Raw genomic sequence first — 15,375 nt, 5'->3', positions numbered from 1 at the left:
ATGCCTGTGGAAGGAGGGAAAACAGATATGGAGAGGATTGGGCTCTTCAGTGAGATGAAATATGTTACTGTTGGTGATAAATATGTGTCACAATTTAATCGTAAGTATATTTGGTTTCCTTTACAGCCTAGGAGTGATGTTTTCTGTATAAAATTTTGGCTTTAACGTTTGTTAAATGATATTTTTTAATGGTCTGTATTTTATGGTCTTAATTTTATAAGAGCAGGAAGCTCATTTTATTGGGCTACCCTACCTTCATATATTCTCCTCATAGGTAATTTTATTTCTTTCCAAGGTGCATGGCAGTTTTCTCCCAGAATATTTTGTTTTTAGCTTTTTTTGTTCCCTTAGATGGGACACTCTGCTATGCAGACAGCATTAACATTTGCATCTGAAAAGGCCATCCATGATCACTTTCTCGAAAAATGAAATGCTAAATGAATAGCTGAGGGATTTTTAGAAGAGTCATAAATAAAACAATAAGAAAGAATACACTGATATGAAACATCTCCAAGATACACTATTCTGCACCTTGCCTTTTTATTTAATAATGTATGTGGTATGCTAAACATTGAAAATGGAAAAGGATAAATATGAAAATATTCACTGGAACATGCCTAAACATTCTCTGGAAAGCAAAATTACTATCATGGGTGCCTGTGGGAAAGGAACTGGGTGACGGAATGTGGAAGGAAAATTTATTGTAAAAATATTTATACTATTGAATTTGGAACCATGTGAATATATTATTTCAAAAACCTAAGTTAAATAAAAATCAGTGATACAAATTCACATTTAGATAACCAATTGAATTAAGGGTTATTTGCACTTCAAAAAATTCTTTCACGTTATGGAAGGACTTTACAAATTGAGTTCTCCTAGATGCAAATTACAAAAGAAGTTATAAATATTCATAAAACCAGCCTTTTAAAAATTATTGGGCTACTAGTACTTCACTGTATACCACAATTTATTTATCTGTTCCCCTGTTGATGGACGTTTGTGGTTTTTGATTGTTATGAATAAAGCTGCTGTGAACATTCTTGTTTACGTCTTTTAGTGAATATAGGCACTCATGTGTCTAGAGTATATACCCAGGAGGGGAATTATTTCAGTTTGAGTATGAAATACCCTTCCCCTCCAACCTAAAAATACACACTCACTCACACACACACACACACACACACACACACACATGCTTATTGACATCTGACACAAATAGTTTCCTAGCATATTCTTACACAGTGTTCCGTAGTGTATAGATGGAGAAGCATTGGATTCAGTGACCTGTAAGGTCTCTTCCAGCTCTCAGATTCAGAGTTTAACAGGACCTCAATCTAATTATTAAAATGTTTTAATGGAAGCCTCTTAGGTTTTGTTTTGTTTTGTTTTGTTTTTTTTCGGTACGTGGGCCTCTCACTGCCGTGGCCTCTCCCCTTGCGGAGCACAGGCTCCGGACGCGCAGGCTCAGCGGCCATGGCTCACGGGCCCAGCCGCTCCGCGCCATGTGGGATCTTCCCGGAACGGAGCACAAACCCGTGTCCCCTGCATAGGCAGGCGGACTCCCAACCACTGCGCCACCAGGGAAGCCCTCTTAGTTCTTATTGTCAGTGTAGCCTTTGACACAGACCTTTCAGTAAATGTTTTGAAATAGTGTTTAAGAGCTCAAAACTCACTGGTCCAAATCACATTTTGAAACTTTTCAAAGTCGTTTTTCAAGTCCTTTAATTACTAGTGAGCTCAAAATTGTGATATTCCTAATTTATTTTTAAAGGGCCGTTTAATGAAGCTGCAAGCAAAAACAGACAGATGCTACCTGGGGGATCCAAAGAAATGTCAAATCTCCAGGCAGGTTATTTTGATCCCCATTTTGTAAGGATTTTTGAAGGTGAAGGCTACGTAAACCTGAATCAAGTGAGGAGACGGCATATGATGGAAGAAGCCAAAAAAAATCTAGGCAAAGCGTTCCTTCCTAGTAATGGAGATAAGAAGCCGTAAGTATTTGGGAAAAAGTCCTAAATATTGATATATCTCCTGCATATCTCTCTCTCCTCCATCCTAAATTAAGTTTTGGTTTTTTCGTAGGACTTATTTATGTATGATTCATTTTTAAAAATATGATTCTTAGGTTAAGTTTGTCTTAGATGAAGACAATTATATTGGATGATTTAGGTTGACAGGTAATTTTGATTAAATAGATTCTCATCACATTAAATTTTTGGTTATCTCTGTCACTATTCTCTATCAGTTTATACTAATGAAATCAACTAAATAATGAAAATAAGTTCAGTTGAAAACCTTGCAATAGTCAGATTAGGAAGAAAATTGCCTTGGGCCATCATATCTGTGCCCTTGACTATTTTATCTGCTTTTTAAAACTTTAAGAAAAGTGTAAATACAAAATGTGAAATTAGGAGAAATCTTTTTTGGATAAAGAGGATAATTTATCAAAGATACGTTATTTAAAAATCATGCATGAAGTTACATGTATGGGGTTTAACAATATTTAAGTTGTGAAAATTGTCAATGTGAGGTTCTTTTTTTCTTTAACCTTTAAATACTTAAGATTGTGTAGTCTATGTGATATTATATAATATAGCTGAGCTTTATAATATGATGGTAATTCACACTCAATAATGTTGACTCTCAATCTAGAGTTTATGACAGACGAGGATTGGTTGAAAAATAATTTGGGGCTTATTTATGGTTTTGAGATGAGTAAAGCTGCGGTCTTCAAAGTTAAATTATTAAGTTTTTAGTAAGAGTAGAGAATGTCTTCTGTTATTATAGTTTATCTTTTTCCACCTTTTTACACTTTTGAGAGGTTTGAATTATTTATTTTTAAATTTATTTTATTTATTTATTTTTGGCTGTGTTGGGTCTTTGTTGCTGCACACAGGCTTTCTCTAGTTGTGGCGAGCGGGGGCTCCTCTTCGCTGTGGTGCGCGGGCTTCTCATTGCGGTGGCTTTTCGTTGTGGAGCGCGTGCTCTAGGCGCGCGGGCTTCAGTAGTTGTGGCACGTGGGCTCAGTAGTTGTGGCACATGAGCTTCAGTAGTTGTGGCACGTGGGCTTAAGTAGTTGTGGCTCATGGGCTCTAGAGCGCAGGCTCAGTAGTTGTGGTGCACGGGCTTAGTTGCTCCGCGTCATGTGGGATCTTCTCGGACCAGGGCTTGAACCTGTGTCCCCTGCATTGGCAGGAGGATTCTTAACCACTGTGCCTGGAGGGAAGCCCCTACTTATTTTTATTATTACTACTTTTTCTTGGGTTTCTTTGTTTTCTTCTTAGATATAAATTCAGACGTGCATTTATTGGGTCACTACTTCATTTCTTTTTCATGTAATAGATGTATTTTATCCTTTAAATAACTGTTTTGTATTTTTCAGCCTCCCCCACCCTCTGGAAGTAATACAATATTGTAAATCAACTATACTTAAATAAAAAATAAATAATTTTAAGAAAACAAAGATTCTATTTGTTGTTATAGTTAACTGAATTAATGTAAACTCTTCTAACTTCCTAGAGATTATTAAGTTTTGTTTATGTAGAACATTTAAAATAGGCATAAAAATTAAAAATATTATCTCAAAATCTGTGACTTTGAAAAATAGGGCAAATTAGATTACAAAATAAGAAGAAAAATTTTTTTCTTACCAAAGTTAGGCAAGTCAGTTCCATTGCATATATTTTGCTCCCCTTTTAATAATATTTTATAAATTATGGTAAAATATGTATAACACAAAATTTGCTATTTTAACTTGCTCCTTTTTTTTTTGTGGTTAAACTGTATTTAAGATGTGGATTAGGAAGTTACTATGGAACAATAGGTAGACCAGTCCCATTTTTCAGCGCACAATCAAAACCCAAAGAAAAATATGAGCCACCTGGAAAGAATTTGTACACAAACCCAGGAAAGAAAGGAACTGGATATGGGTAAGATATTTTTAATACTTTTGTATCATTTGTTTTGAATTAAAAAAAAATTTAATTTCTGAACCCTGAAGTCATCATCATTATTGTTTTCCTTCTTTAGCTATGCAGATGTTACCATAGGTAAACAGTTTTCACACTCTGCTGATTTCTATGATGCAGCAAAACTAAATGACAAGGTAAAAGAATCTATTTTAACTTTTTCCAACCTTTCTCTTATTTAGTTGACTTAGAGAATTCACTTGTGATCTAATTAGGGTTTGTTTTGTTCTATCTATTTGTACTACTTGGGCAATGGCAGATTGATGTTTATGAATTGTGATAATTTTACCTTTCTGATATTAGATTCCCAGAATGAGCTTTAACCCCTGCTATAGTTTACCACGTCTATCCTTTATCTCTCCAAACCAGCTGTGAGACTTCTGTTAACTTGGCCTGATCAACTATGCTGTATTTTGATTAGAAGAGTCCTAAAAGTATCCTGGTCCTTAGCCGTGTTCCCACCACTCCCTAATATATTGTGCCTAAAAAAGTAGTGGTAGTGGGCTTCCCTGGTGGCGCAGTGGTTGAGAATCCGCCTGCTAATGCAGGGGACACGGGTTCGAGCCCTGGTCTGGGAGGATCCCACATGCCACGGAGCAACTAGGCCCGTGAGCCACAACTACTGAGCCTGCGCATCTGGAGCCTGTGCTCCGCAACAAGAGAGGCCGCGACGGTGAGAGGCCTGCTCACTGCGATGAAGAGTGGCCCTCGCTTGCCACAACTAGAGAAAGCCCTCGCACAGAAATGAAGACCCAGCACAGCCAAAAAATAAATAAATAATTAATTTAAAAATATATCCTTACAATCGAGATATTATTAAAAAAAAAGAAAGTAGTGGTAGTGCTTTTGGGCTGATCAGGCCATTATGGTGAATGAATGGGATGGAGGAGTGATGGGGAGAAGGGAGGGAGTGGAGAGTAGAGAATGAAAACCTACAGGAGAGAAAGTGAAAGGACGGGAGAAAACGACTCACCTTATTACATGGCAGAAATAAAAACTGAGATGTACTGGCATAAGCCTCTTACACTCACTTTATACAATATTTGACTTACAGTGAAGCATATTCACATTTCTGGAGAGTGCCTACATGTGAAGGAATAGAGGAACCTGTAGAAATTTTGGAACCATATCAACATAATTTAACAATATTGATATAACTTAAAGAATGCTGGTAGTAATGAAAAGTCAAGTTCATTTGGATGTTAAGAAACAGAAATTAATTGGCAACTATTTTATAAGTTTTTAAATTTTTGTTTTTTTAGGCATGCAGTCTTCAGTAATTTTGGCTGTGGTGATTTTAAGTGGCAGTGAAACAGAAGGGTAGTAGCCAGTTTTGCAAATGGGCATGTTCAAACCCAGGAAAAGTTTTCTATTAAATTGGGCAGAAACCTTGGTCATTTGAAAATAGGCATCTTTTGTTTCTATGCATGGATTATTCACTTTATATAAAATTCTATGTCACCTACTTTTTATATAGAATAGGAATAATAATGCATAATATTCTGTAGGAAAAATAATCCATGATTTATAAATACATACAAGGCAATTTTATCAATGGCTCAGTAATTAGTCTTTCATCCAAAGTGTATGGGTATAAGATACTTTTCTCTCTTTAGAATTCTTACTTTTAGAACTTATTTATAAGTCAGAAATTTTATGTCCCTGGATTTCCTAAAATACTATTGTAATATAAAAATGTTGTAATGTAAAAAGTAAGTATTCCTTATTCTTAGAGGTAAAAGCTGACATTCTTTTGAAGCCCTATCATATGCCAGGTACTTTGAACACATAATCTCATTTAATCTTTACAACAGCATTAAGGGTGGGGGGAATATTATCATCATTATCTACACTTAAAGAAAATGTGATGCTAAAAAAGTAAGTAATTTTCCCAGTGTCCCTGAGAAATGCTGAAAAGCAGGAAGGAGTTAGGGTTTGAACCAGAGACTGACTTTTTTTTACTGCCTTATATCACCCAGATAGTTGATACAGATTTGTTCAAGTGATAAATAAATCTCTATACATCAAATAAATTTATATCTAAAATGAACAATCATAGCTGTGCTTATTCATAAGTAAGCATATCTTCTGTATCATAAAAATAGAACATAACAAAGGAATGTTTCAAAAAAGTGAACCCAGCAGTATATATTAAAAAATCTACATGCTTATATGAAAATTTAAAGGTATATTAACTCCACATTACTTCCAGTTTGAGTAATTTTTGCTATATAATTTCAAACTCTTTAATTTACAGAAAGAGAATGAAGAACACCATCGTTTACTTAAAGGGACACCTTTCAAATTAAATCTTTACCCAAGGGAATATTTTGATACCAATCCTTATTTGTTTGAGAAACCTTTACCACCAATTAAAAAAGCAGAGAAGAAAGAAGCACTTGCAAACCCCTTTAAGCCCTCTTCTCCTGGTAAAAAGGTAAGTTAAAAATTTTAGAATGAAAAAATATTAAGCATTATAAAGAAACGTTGCCTCTTGCTGTCATATTATTTTATTACCCATGTAAATAATAAACTTTTGTTTATATTCATGCCATGAATCATGAAACTCGTTTTTATGAAATTATGAAAAGTCATAAAACTGGAGAGCATAGGGAATAATGAAGCTCTTATAATGAAATAATTATTAACCATTTCGTAACCATTTCAAAAGTATTTTACTTTACAATGAAGTTTCTAAGTGCCTCTCTAGATTTAGGCATAGTTTTTCTCAAAACCATAAAAAGTCAGATCATCTTTAGTTTTTGAAGTGGCGATTAAAATGAACTGTCTCCCTTCTGCTGAGGTTTACAACAAGTGTGAATAAAAATGAAAATGCTTCTAACAGTAAACCTTAGTTTATGCTTTTGTTTTTCTTCCGTGAATTGCCTGTTAATTTTCCTTGCGAATGTTCTATTAGGATATTTGTTTTTTTGATACTGATTTGTAAGATCTTTTCATATATTAAGGATATTGTTTTTTGTTGTTGTTGTTGTGGTTTTTTTGCGGTACACGGGCCTCTGACTGTTGTGGCCTCTCCTGTTGTGGAGCACAGGCTCCGGACGAGCAGGATCAGCGGCCATGGCCCACGGGCCCAGCCGCTCCGTGGCATGTGGGATCTTCCCGTACCGGGGCACGAACCCGTGTCCCCTGCATCGGCAGGTGGACTCTCAACCACTGTGCCACCAGGGAAGCCCAAGGATATTGTTTTATCATTTGTTTTGAAAATAATTTTTCTAGTCTGGTAAATCTTTGACTTTGGTTTTAGTGTTTTGTGCTATTCAGAAATTTAATAATTTGATGTAGTCAAATTTATCAGTCCTTTGTGCTGAGTTTATGTCATTCTCAGAATGACTTTTCTTCCCAGCAGTATTAGAAAAATATGCATTCCTGATTTCTTTTACTGAAATGTATTTTGGTGTAAAGAGCAAGGTAAGGATCCAGCTCTTATCTTTTTCAAAATTCAGTTTTAAGGGCAGAAGGAAGCTTTGTGGGAGGACACGTTCTGTGCCTTGACTCTCGTTGTGGTTTCAAGCGTGTATACATCTGTCAAAGCTCATAGAATTGTAAACTTAAAATGGGTGCAGTTTATTATACTTAAATTAGATTTACGTAAAACTGATTTTGAAAAAATTCAGTTGTTCCTGATCTCACCGATAGGATAATTAGCACCCCTGCTTTGAAATGCCACCCTTATCAAATCAAAATTCCCACTTTTTAGGGTTTTTTTTTCCTGAATTTTCATGTAATTTGATTGATGTTTATTTCTGCCAGTACCAAACTACTTTTAATTATTTTTGCATTTTAATATTGGGTGGGTCTAGTCTCTTCTTACTCTTTAAAAAAGTTATATGGCTGTTTTCCAATATTTATTATTTAGAACTTTGGAATTATTTTGTAAAGTGCTGGGGAAAAAAAGACCTTTGGTATTTTGCTCTAAAATTAGATTTTAGATTTTTGCTTGTATTAGCATATTTATATTTTGAATCTTCTGATCCAGAATTCAGCTACTTACAAAAACCTTTATTTGTCTTGTAGATTTTAATATTTTACTTCATGTAGATTTATCTACTTATATTTATTCCTACTTATTTTAAGGTCCTGGTCAATGCTTTTTTCTCCCATCAATCCACTTACATTATTTGTTCTTATTAAAACATCTGATTTTTTAAAATAACTGGCCACTTCATTAAAGTTTCTTATGTTCTAATGGGTATTCTGTTGATTCTCTTTGGATCTTTAGATATATGATTATATATCTGCAAATAATTTTGGTCCTTCCTTTCTAATATTTATATCTCTTATGTCATGCTCATTCCAATATTTGGATATGTAATGGGGATCATGGGAATTCCTCCAGTGTTCATTTTTATAGATGCCAAAAATAAGAATAAATGAAGAATGTATGTAGAATTATACTGAATGTTTTGGTGTAATCTGTTTAGACCATCTTTTTTTTCTCCATTGACTTGTTATGAGTAACAGTAATAGATTTCTTGGAATGATTCCCACTTGACTGTGTTGTATTAATCTTTAAGTGTAACATTGTGTTTTATTTGTTAATATTAAGTATTTTCACATCAGTAATTTTAAGGGTTGTGACTGGTCTGTAATTTTATTTTTATATGCCTTGTTCTATTTTGGTATAAGTGGATGCTAGCATCTTAAAATAATCAGGAGATTTCCTTCTTTTTCTATGTTCTGTAAGAGTTTAATAGCACCAGAAATATCTGTTCCTTGAAAGCTTGAAAGAATTCTCATAGGAGATGTTCTGGGCTTAACGTCTTGCATGATGCCCATCTGTTTTCCGTAGGTGGTCTCTCTCTTTTTGAGTCACTTTTGACAATATTTTCTTCAAAAATCATTCATTTCATTCAGATTTTCAAATTTATTAACATAGAGATGTACAAAAATACTGTCTTACAGTTTTTGATATTCCATATATGTACAGGTTTCTTCCACCCATTTCTCAATCTTAATTATAATATAGACTTACCTATTTATTTTTTAAGTATCATCTGGTGGGTTGGTTTATTTACCATATATATTTTTACATTTTCAATTCATCTGTTTTGCTTTTACATTAATTAATTAATTAATTTTATTTTCTTAAGATTCCTTATTATTTGTTGCTCTTAAAAATAATCCATGTGTCTCTATCTGGAAAACTTGAAAAATTACAACCATATCTTTCAAACGAATCAAGTTTTCATGTATATCTGACTTAGACACTGTAAGAGAAAGGATGCCTAATTAAATGGGTTATTGTGATTGTATAGAGTTTTCTTGGTGACCATATATAATATAATAAAAATCCTGTTAGTAAGTAAGTTTAAAAGGTCAAAGCAGGGCTTCCCTGGTGGCGCAGAGGTTGAGAGTCCGCCTGCCGATGCAGGGGACGCGGGTTCGTGCCCCGGTCTGGGAGGATCCCACGTGCCGCGGAGCGGCTGGGCCCGTGAGCTATGGCCGCTGAGCCTGCGCGTCCGGAGCCTGTGCTCCGCAACGGGAAAGGCCACAACAGTGAGAGGCCCACATACCACAAAAAAAAAAAAAAAAAAAAAAAAAAAGGTCAAAGCAAATGTTTTGTGTATAGCTTAAAAAATATTTTGATTGACTTCTCTTAATAGATTACAAGAAAAGTACAGTATATGGTACAGTATCCATGAGGGATTGGTTTCAGGACTCCCCCCCCACCCCACTCTCAGGATACCAAAATTTGAGGAAGCTCAGGTCCCGTATATAAAATGGCGTAGTATTTACATGTAACCTTTGCACATCCTCCTGTATACTTTCAATCATCTTTAGATTACTTATATCTAATACAATGTAAATGCTATGTAAAGCACATGTCAAGTTCAAGTTTTTCTCTTTGGAACTTTCTGGAGTTCTTTTTAAATATTTTCGATCTGAGGTTGGTTGAATCTGAGGATGCAGAACTTGTGGATACGGAGGACTGACTGTGGATTACATTTTCCTCTCTCTTTTTCTATGCGCTCTTCCTTTATTTTTATCAAAAAAAAAGTTTTTATTTTTAGTATCTTCCCCATCATTTACTGACATTTAGTGAACTCATGTCGTGCCAGACTCCCTGTTGGACAGACCTTACCCTTGGCCTCTTCTCTCATCTTCTGGTTCTGAGGCCTAACTCCTTTCTCTGTCAGAATACATGTGACCTAGGTCTCATTCCCTCAGTAATGGGCTCACCTCCTATGTAGATGATAGCCTGATCTGATAAATTCTCACTAAAATATTAACTGTTGGCAACAGTTTAGAATATTACCTTCTTATAAATATTTGCATTTTAATAGAGAACTTTTGGAATTACAGTGTCTTAACCCCATAGAATTGGTGGTAGGGAGACGCTTTGGTGATATTTGAATTAAACAGTATAGACAATTTTCTTTAAATGTAAAACCAGCTCCATGTACAATACACAAATATGTATGAACTTCTTCAAATCTAATTTTGTTAGAAGCATTTTTACAAAACCACATTAAAATGTCTCATTTTTATTTGTAGGCTGGTGGAATGAAGGCAGGAACATTTGATTCTTACCCTTCACATTCTGCTGACCCTTATGGGGTTAAATTGACAAGCCATATTTCCAGCAAAGGTGCTAAGGTTTTCCATCCACCAGGTGGACCAAAAAGCAGACCAACTGAAAGTATAATGACTTTGAATGTCAAAAGGTAGTAATGTTACATTTAGCCCATAAACCAAGACAAATTATTTTCAGCTTTTAGATTTCTTCAAAATAATGTCTTTTATTTATACATACTTTAAAACATGACAAATTTGGGTGACTTTAGAAATCTCAGCTTCTTTCGTATACCTGCAGAAGTTCTTTCCCATCTTCTGAAATTCCCAATTCAAAAAGCTTAATTTATCTGTACCAAACTATTCTGTTCATAATTTTTAAAGCAAATCTATATAGCACCTTATTTTGAGTCATTTGAGACTTTAGATATATACAGTTCAGTTAGCAGTACATGTTAACATTGTCTGTTTCTCAGTCTTTTGACCCTTGTTAAATTATTATCTCTATGTGGGCCCCAGGCTCTCAGTAATTGTGTGGAATCCTAATGACACTTATTCTGTTCTTAACTTTCAAATAACCTATGAAAGCAGGAAATATTGTGATTAATTAAAAATGCTTCGAGGAAAAGTATATGTATATTATTAATGTATCATGGAACTTCAATTTTACCTAGATTTTGAGCACTCTCAAAACTGAAAAGAAGTTCTTAGAAGTTCAGAGTGTAATTTAGAATAGGACAATCCATCATTCTTTTGGTGTGTGTGCAAGATCATAAATAACTGAAGAATTCATTTGATTACCTTTCCACCTATTCATTGGAAAACTTTTAATGCCAATTTAAAACTAACTTACATATTTCTAACTTCAGTGTAATCATAGAATGGATTAGGTAAAGGACATCAAATTCACATTCTTTCCTTTTGTAAAAGCAGTAGTACATCTTCATCACTTGTGGACAGTGATTGTAATACCAACATCATTATTATGTCACAAAAGTAAGACCTGCCCTTCATTATTTATGTAATTTGACTGTTGTCTATAGGAATAATATTCTTTGTGGGCTAGTTGGTAGATGATTGGTCTGGGAAACAAAGATATGGAGCCTTTTTTCCATGTGTTTGGACCTTTATCCTTTGGCAAGTTACCTATCAGTACTCTGGCCAACTTTAGTTATACAATAGAACTGACAGTAAAATTGGAATTTTCCTCACAACACTCACCCTCAAATAGATGGAATTCTTTTGGTGCAGGGTGGTTTCAGGTTTTCTGGCTATCCAGAGGACATATCCAAGAAAGCTTTATGATGCCCTAGCATATATGTTTAGAGCAGAGTAAAGAAAAAAGTAACTGATTGTTCTTTGGGAAAATCAGAAGTTTATCTTTTGTTGAGTAATTTTGAGTTTATTCAATCCCTCTTTTTTTACATGATCACAAATATTATCCTAAATCAAGTTTTAGCTTCTTTTATCCTAATTTTAAAACTAATAAACCTTTGGGCAATAGCATTTAAAATTGGTATCATAAACCAGTTATTGCCTCTTAAGTTACATTTTAAAAGTATATCTGACATACAAAGTGAAGCTTTTTATTTGGTGAAAAAATTTGGTTTCAGATTGGTAATTTTTTATTGCAAAATGTTTTTACAAGAATAAACAGATGTATTACCTGCACCTATAAAATTAAATGTGCGTTTATTTTCCAATTTTAGGGCACTAAATATGAAGAACTACAAGACTGCTTCAGTACAGTCCTATTAGCATCTGGAAGACAAATAGCCTTATAGGTCCTGACTACCAAAAATTCATTATCAAGTGCTCATTATTTGAAAAAATATAAGATATTGTGGAACAAATAGCTCCAGCATTAAAAGAAATTTAGGGCTGTGACTCTAATACTCTTCCATCTTTTAGTACTATTACATAATAAATAAATAGTATTTGTTAATAATTTAACATATGCTTGCTGATCTGTGTTTAGATCTGTGTTTCTGAGGAGATGTTTAGGAATGTTTAGAAATGTTATAAAATCTTGAAGTGTAGTCTGTCATTTGAACTATTTTGCTCCTAACGTTAAAAAATTGCAGGGTTGGAGGGTAGGGGTGGAAATGGGGGCTGGAGGGGTAGAACATGCACAGTGAATTCTTAATTTGCTGTTCCTTCTTGGAGGTATTTGAAGGTTGAGTTATCCTAGTGTCATAGCCTGTTAAAGCATTCTTAACATCAAAGAGAAGTATTGATCCAGTCATATTGCATAGATTCATGTATACACACATTATATAGTGAGGCAGATAGCTCAATTTATGTGGTATCGTGCCTTCTATTTGTGGCCTATGTAGAGCATCAGATCAGCCACTGGCAGCCTCAGGATGAGCAGGGGGAAGGGAGAGTGGGGATGTACTTTAAGTTCAGTATCTTACAAAAACTGGCCAGGTTCCAAGATAGGTGCAGTTGGTCTTTGGTGTCCTCTCATGTTCCTCGGTAGCTGCTCAGAGCTGCCTCTCTCGTACCTGCCTCTCTAGGTCTTACCCTCTCCTTCCCAAGTTCTCTCTTCACTCGTCCTACCACTTAAAAATATCTGTTCTTAAAAGATATGATTTAAATACATTACTGTAATTCATAGTGAGGTCTCTCTCAATAGTCCTCATTCAGTTGGGGCAGGGTGGCAGTGGTATTTAAAAAGAGAAATTTACAATATCTATTAATATAATGTATTGTGGGAATTATTTTTGATCCGTGGTTTTTTCTTAGTACTTGTCTCTCTGCCATTCTAGACCTGTCAGAGCTGAAAACCAGAATATATAGGGGTGGCAGTAGTCTCCTTCTGGACCCACTTTTTTTTCAGTGGGGGGAAACCATGTCAATCCAGATCCACACCTGGCTTTTAAAGGGATTGCAGATGGTACAGAGAATTTTTAATGTTGTCAAAAATCTGTTTTTATTTCCATGCCTCATAACCGTTTACTTTTTTCTAAAAGAAAATATTTTTTAAAAGATTTTTTTAAAAGACTTAAAGTTTTCTAAAATATTTAAAAATTTTGTTTCCTATCCAAAGGACAGTGTGGAATGAAGACCTTGAAGACATTGTCAGGGGTATAATGAGACTCAGAGGGGAATACATTTGTCTTCAGAATAGCAAAGGTTTTGCCAGGTGGACAAAACTGAATAAAAACTCATTTAGTAGCATATTGATAAATGTTACCAAACAAGCTTTATAAGTATATGCATTATTTTGAGGAAGAGGTTTATATATTCAGATTTTATTAAAATCTAAATAATTGCTCATTTTCACCTCTGCCTTTTGTTAGCTATTTATTTCATTAATGTGCCTCTCATAACAATGCACACTTCATATAATTAATTCATAGATGCAAATACTAATCTAATGCCTGCTGAAGGGTGTAAGAAGCAGTGTGACAGTTGACAGAGCTTACCTAGAGTTTACATAAATATATTGTGTCAAATAGAGAAACCAGTAATAGGAATAGTGAAGCCTATAGAAAAGTTAAGATTTTTGAAATGATCAGAAATAGAGAAATAGTTAATTAAAAAAAAAAAATTAGGGGCTTCCCTGGTGGCGCAGTGGTTGAGAGTCCACCTGCCGATGCAGGGGACACGGGTTCGTGCCCCGGTCCAGGAGGATCCCACATGCCACGGAGCGGCTAGACCCGTGAGCCATGGCTGCTGAGCCTGTGCGTCTGGAGCCTGTGCTCCGCAATGGGAGAGGCCACAACAGTGAGAGGCCCGCGTACCGCATAAAAAAAAAAAAAAAAAAGAAATAGAGGAACACATACAAATTTGATTTGAGGGGCACAAACTATTTACGATGCCCATTGTTTTCTTACAATTAGTGTCTCTCCTTTTAGTTTTGAAAATATAACAATACAATACAACATTAGGTGGTTTCCTGTGAAACAACTTTTTTCCCCAGAGTCAGATGTGAAGAGTTAACATTAATGGACACTGGTGTCCTGTCTCTTGACAACTCAGGCGTCTAGTTATCTACTGCCCATTAGGATGCCTGTATGACTTGAGTGGTTTTCTGCATCCACCATCAGAGAATAAGGGAATCAATAATATGCTTGCTTAGTAGTTGTTAATCTCTGTTATGAACCATCCAGCCACACCTATTTAAGGCTCAAAGTTGAAACAAAGATTAAGGATGTTAACCTGATCATGGAAGAAATGCTTAACTTTGAGAGAGACTTAGATCAATAAGAAGCTCCAACAGGAACTGGAGGGAATGTTAAGCAGTAACATAGTGTATTTTTGGAAACCTTACATTGCTTCTTCAGAGATTGCTTGCTCCTTTTGTATGTTAATATTGTGGACTGTATTAATAATAAGCCAGGCTCAACCTCTGACTAGCTGGGTAAATTGGAGCAATTTAATTAAGCTTTAAACCGTATCTCCAGCTTAAAACATTATCCTGAATCAGAGTTCTATTTATAACTGCCTACAAGACGTCTTTTCTCTTTTTAAAATGATCTCCTAGAGAGCTCAAATATAATGCTTCCAAAATGGAATCTATCATTTTTACCTCTTAAATTAGCTCCTCATTAATTATTCCCTCTCTCGGTAAATTGTACTTCCAGATATCATGTAACTTAAAACAAATCTTGAAATTATTCAGAAATCATCTCCCTTTACCATCCAATCCACTACTTCACTAAGTTAAAAACCCTTTAGTGGATTCCCATTATCCTTAAGCTAAAGGCAAAATCTATATGAGTTAAAAGGCTCTTCAAGACTTGACTCATTTCTTTTCCTTTATTTCTTGTTACGCTTCTTTGCTCTTTTCATTCTACCTAGGGTAGATTTATTTCACTTTTTATAATGACAGACATGCTGTCCCTTGCCTGGGAGGGATTTA

At 34.9% G+C, this 15,375-nt stretch overlaps 1 protein-coding gene across 1 annotated transcript; it reads left to right on the top strand.

Annotated features, from left to right (window-relative positions):
- On the top strand, positions 1-12,263 carry CFAP96 (cilia and flagella associated protein 96; the record flags this gene model as incomplete). Its single annotated transcript, XM_079726784.1, has 7 exons — positions 1-100; positions 1,775-1,994; positions 3,795-3,932; positions 4,033-4,108; positions 6,229-6,408; positions 10,488-10,657; positions 12,215-12,263. The coding sequence occupies 7 exons, from the start codon at positions 1-3 to the stop codon at positions 12,261-12,263; spliced, it is 933 nt and encodes a 310-aa protein (XP_079582910.1).
- Between the last annotated feature and the right edge of the window lie 3,112 nt (positions 12,264-15,375).

Source organism: Hyperoodon ampullatus, assembly GCF_949752795.1.
Source record: "Hyperoodon ampullatus genome assembly, chromosome: 20".
In the NCBI taxonomy this organism is placed as follows: domain Eukaryota; kingdom Metazoa; phylum Chordata; class Mammalia; order Artiodactyla; family Ziphiidae; genus Hyperoodon; species Hyperoodon ampullatus.
This window is presented reverse-complemented; position numbering and strand designations above follow the sequence as displayed.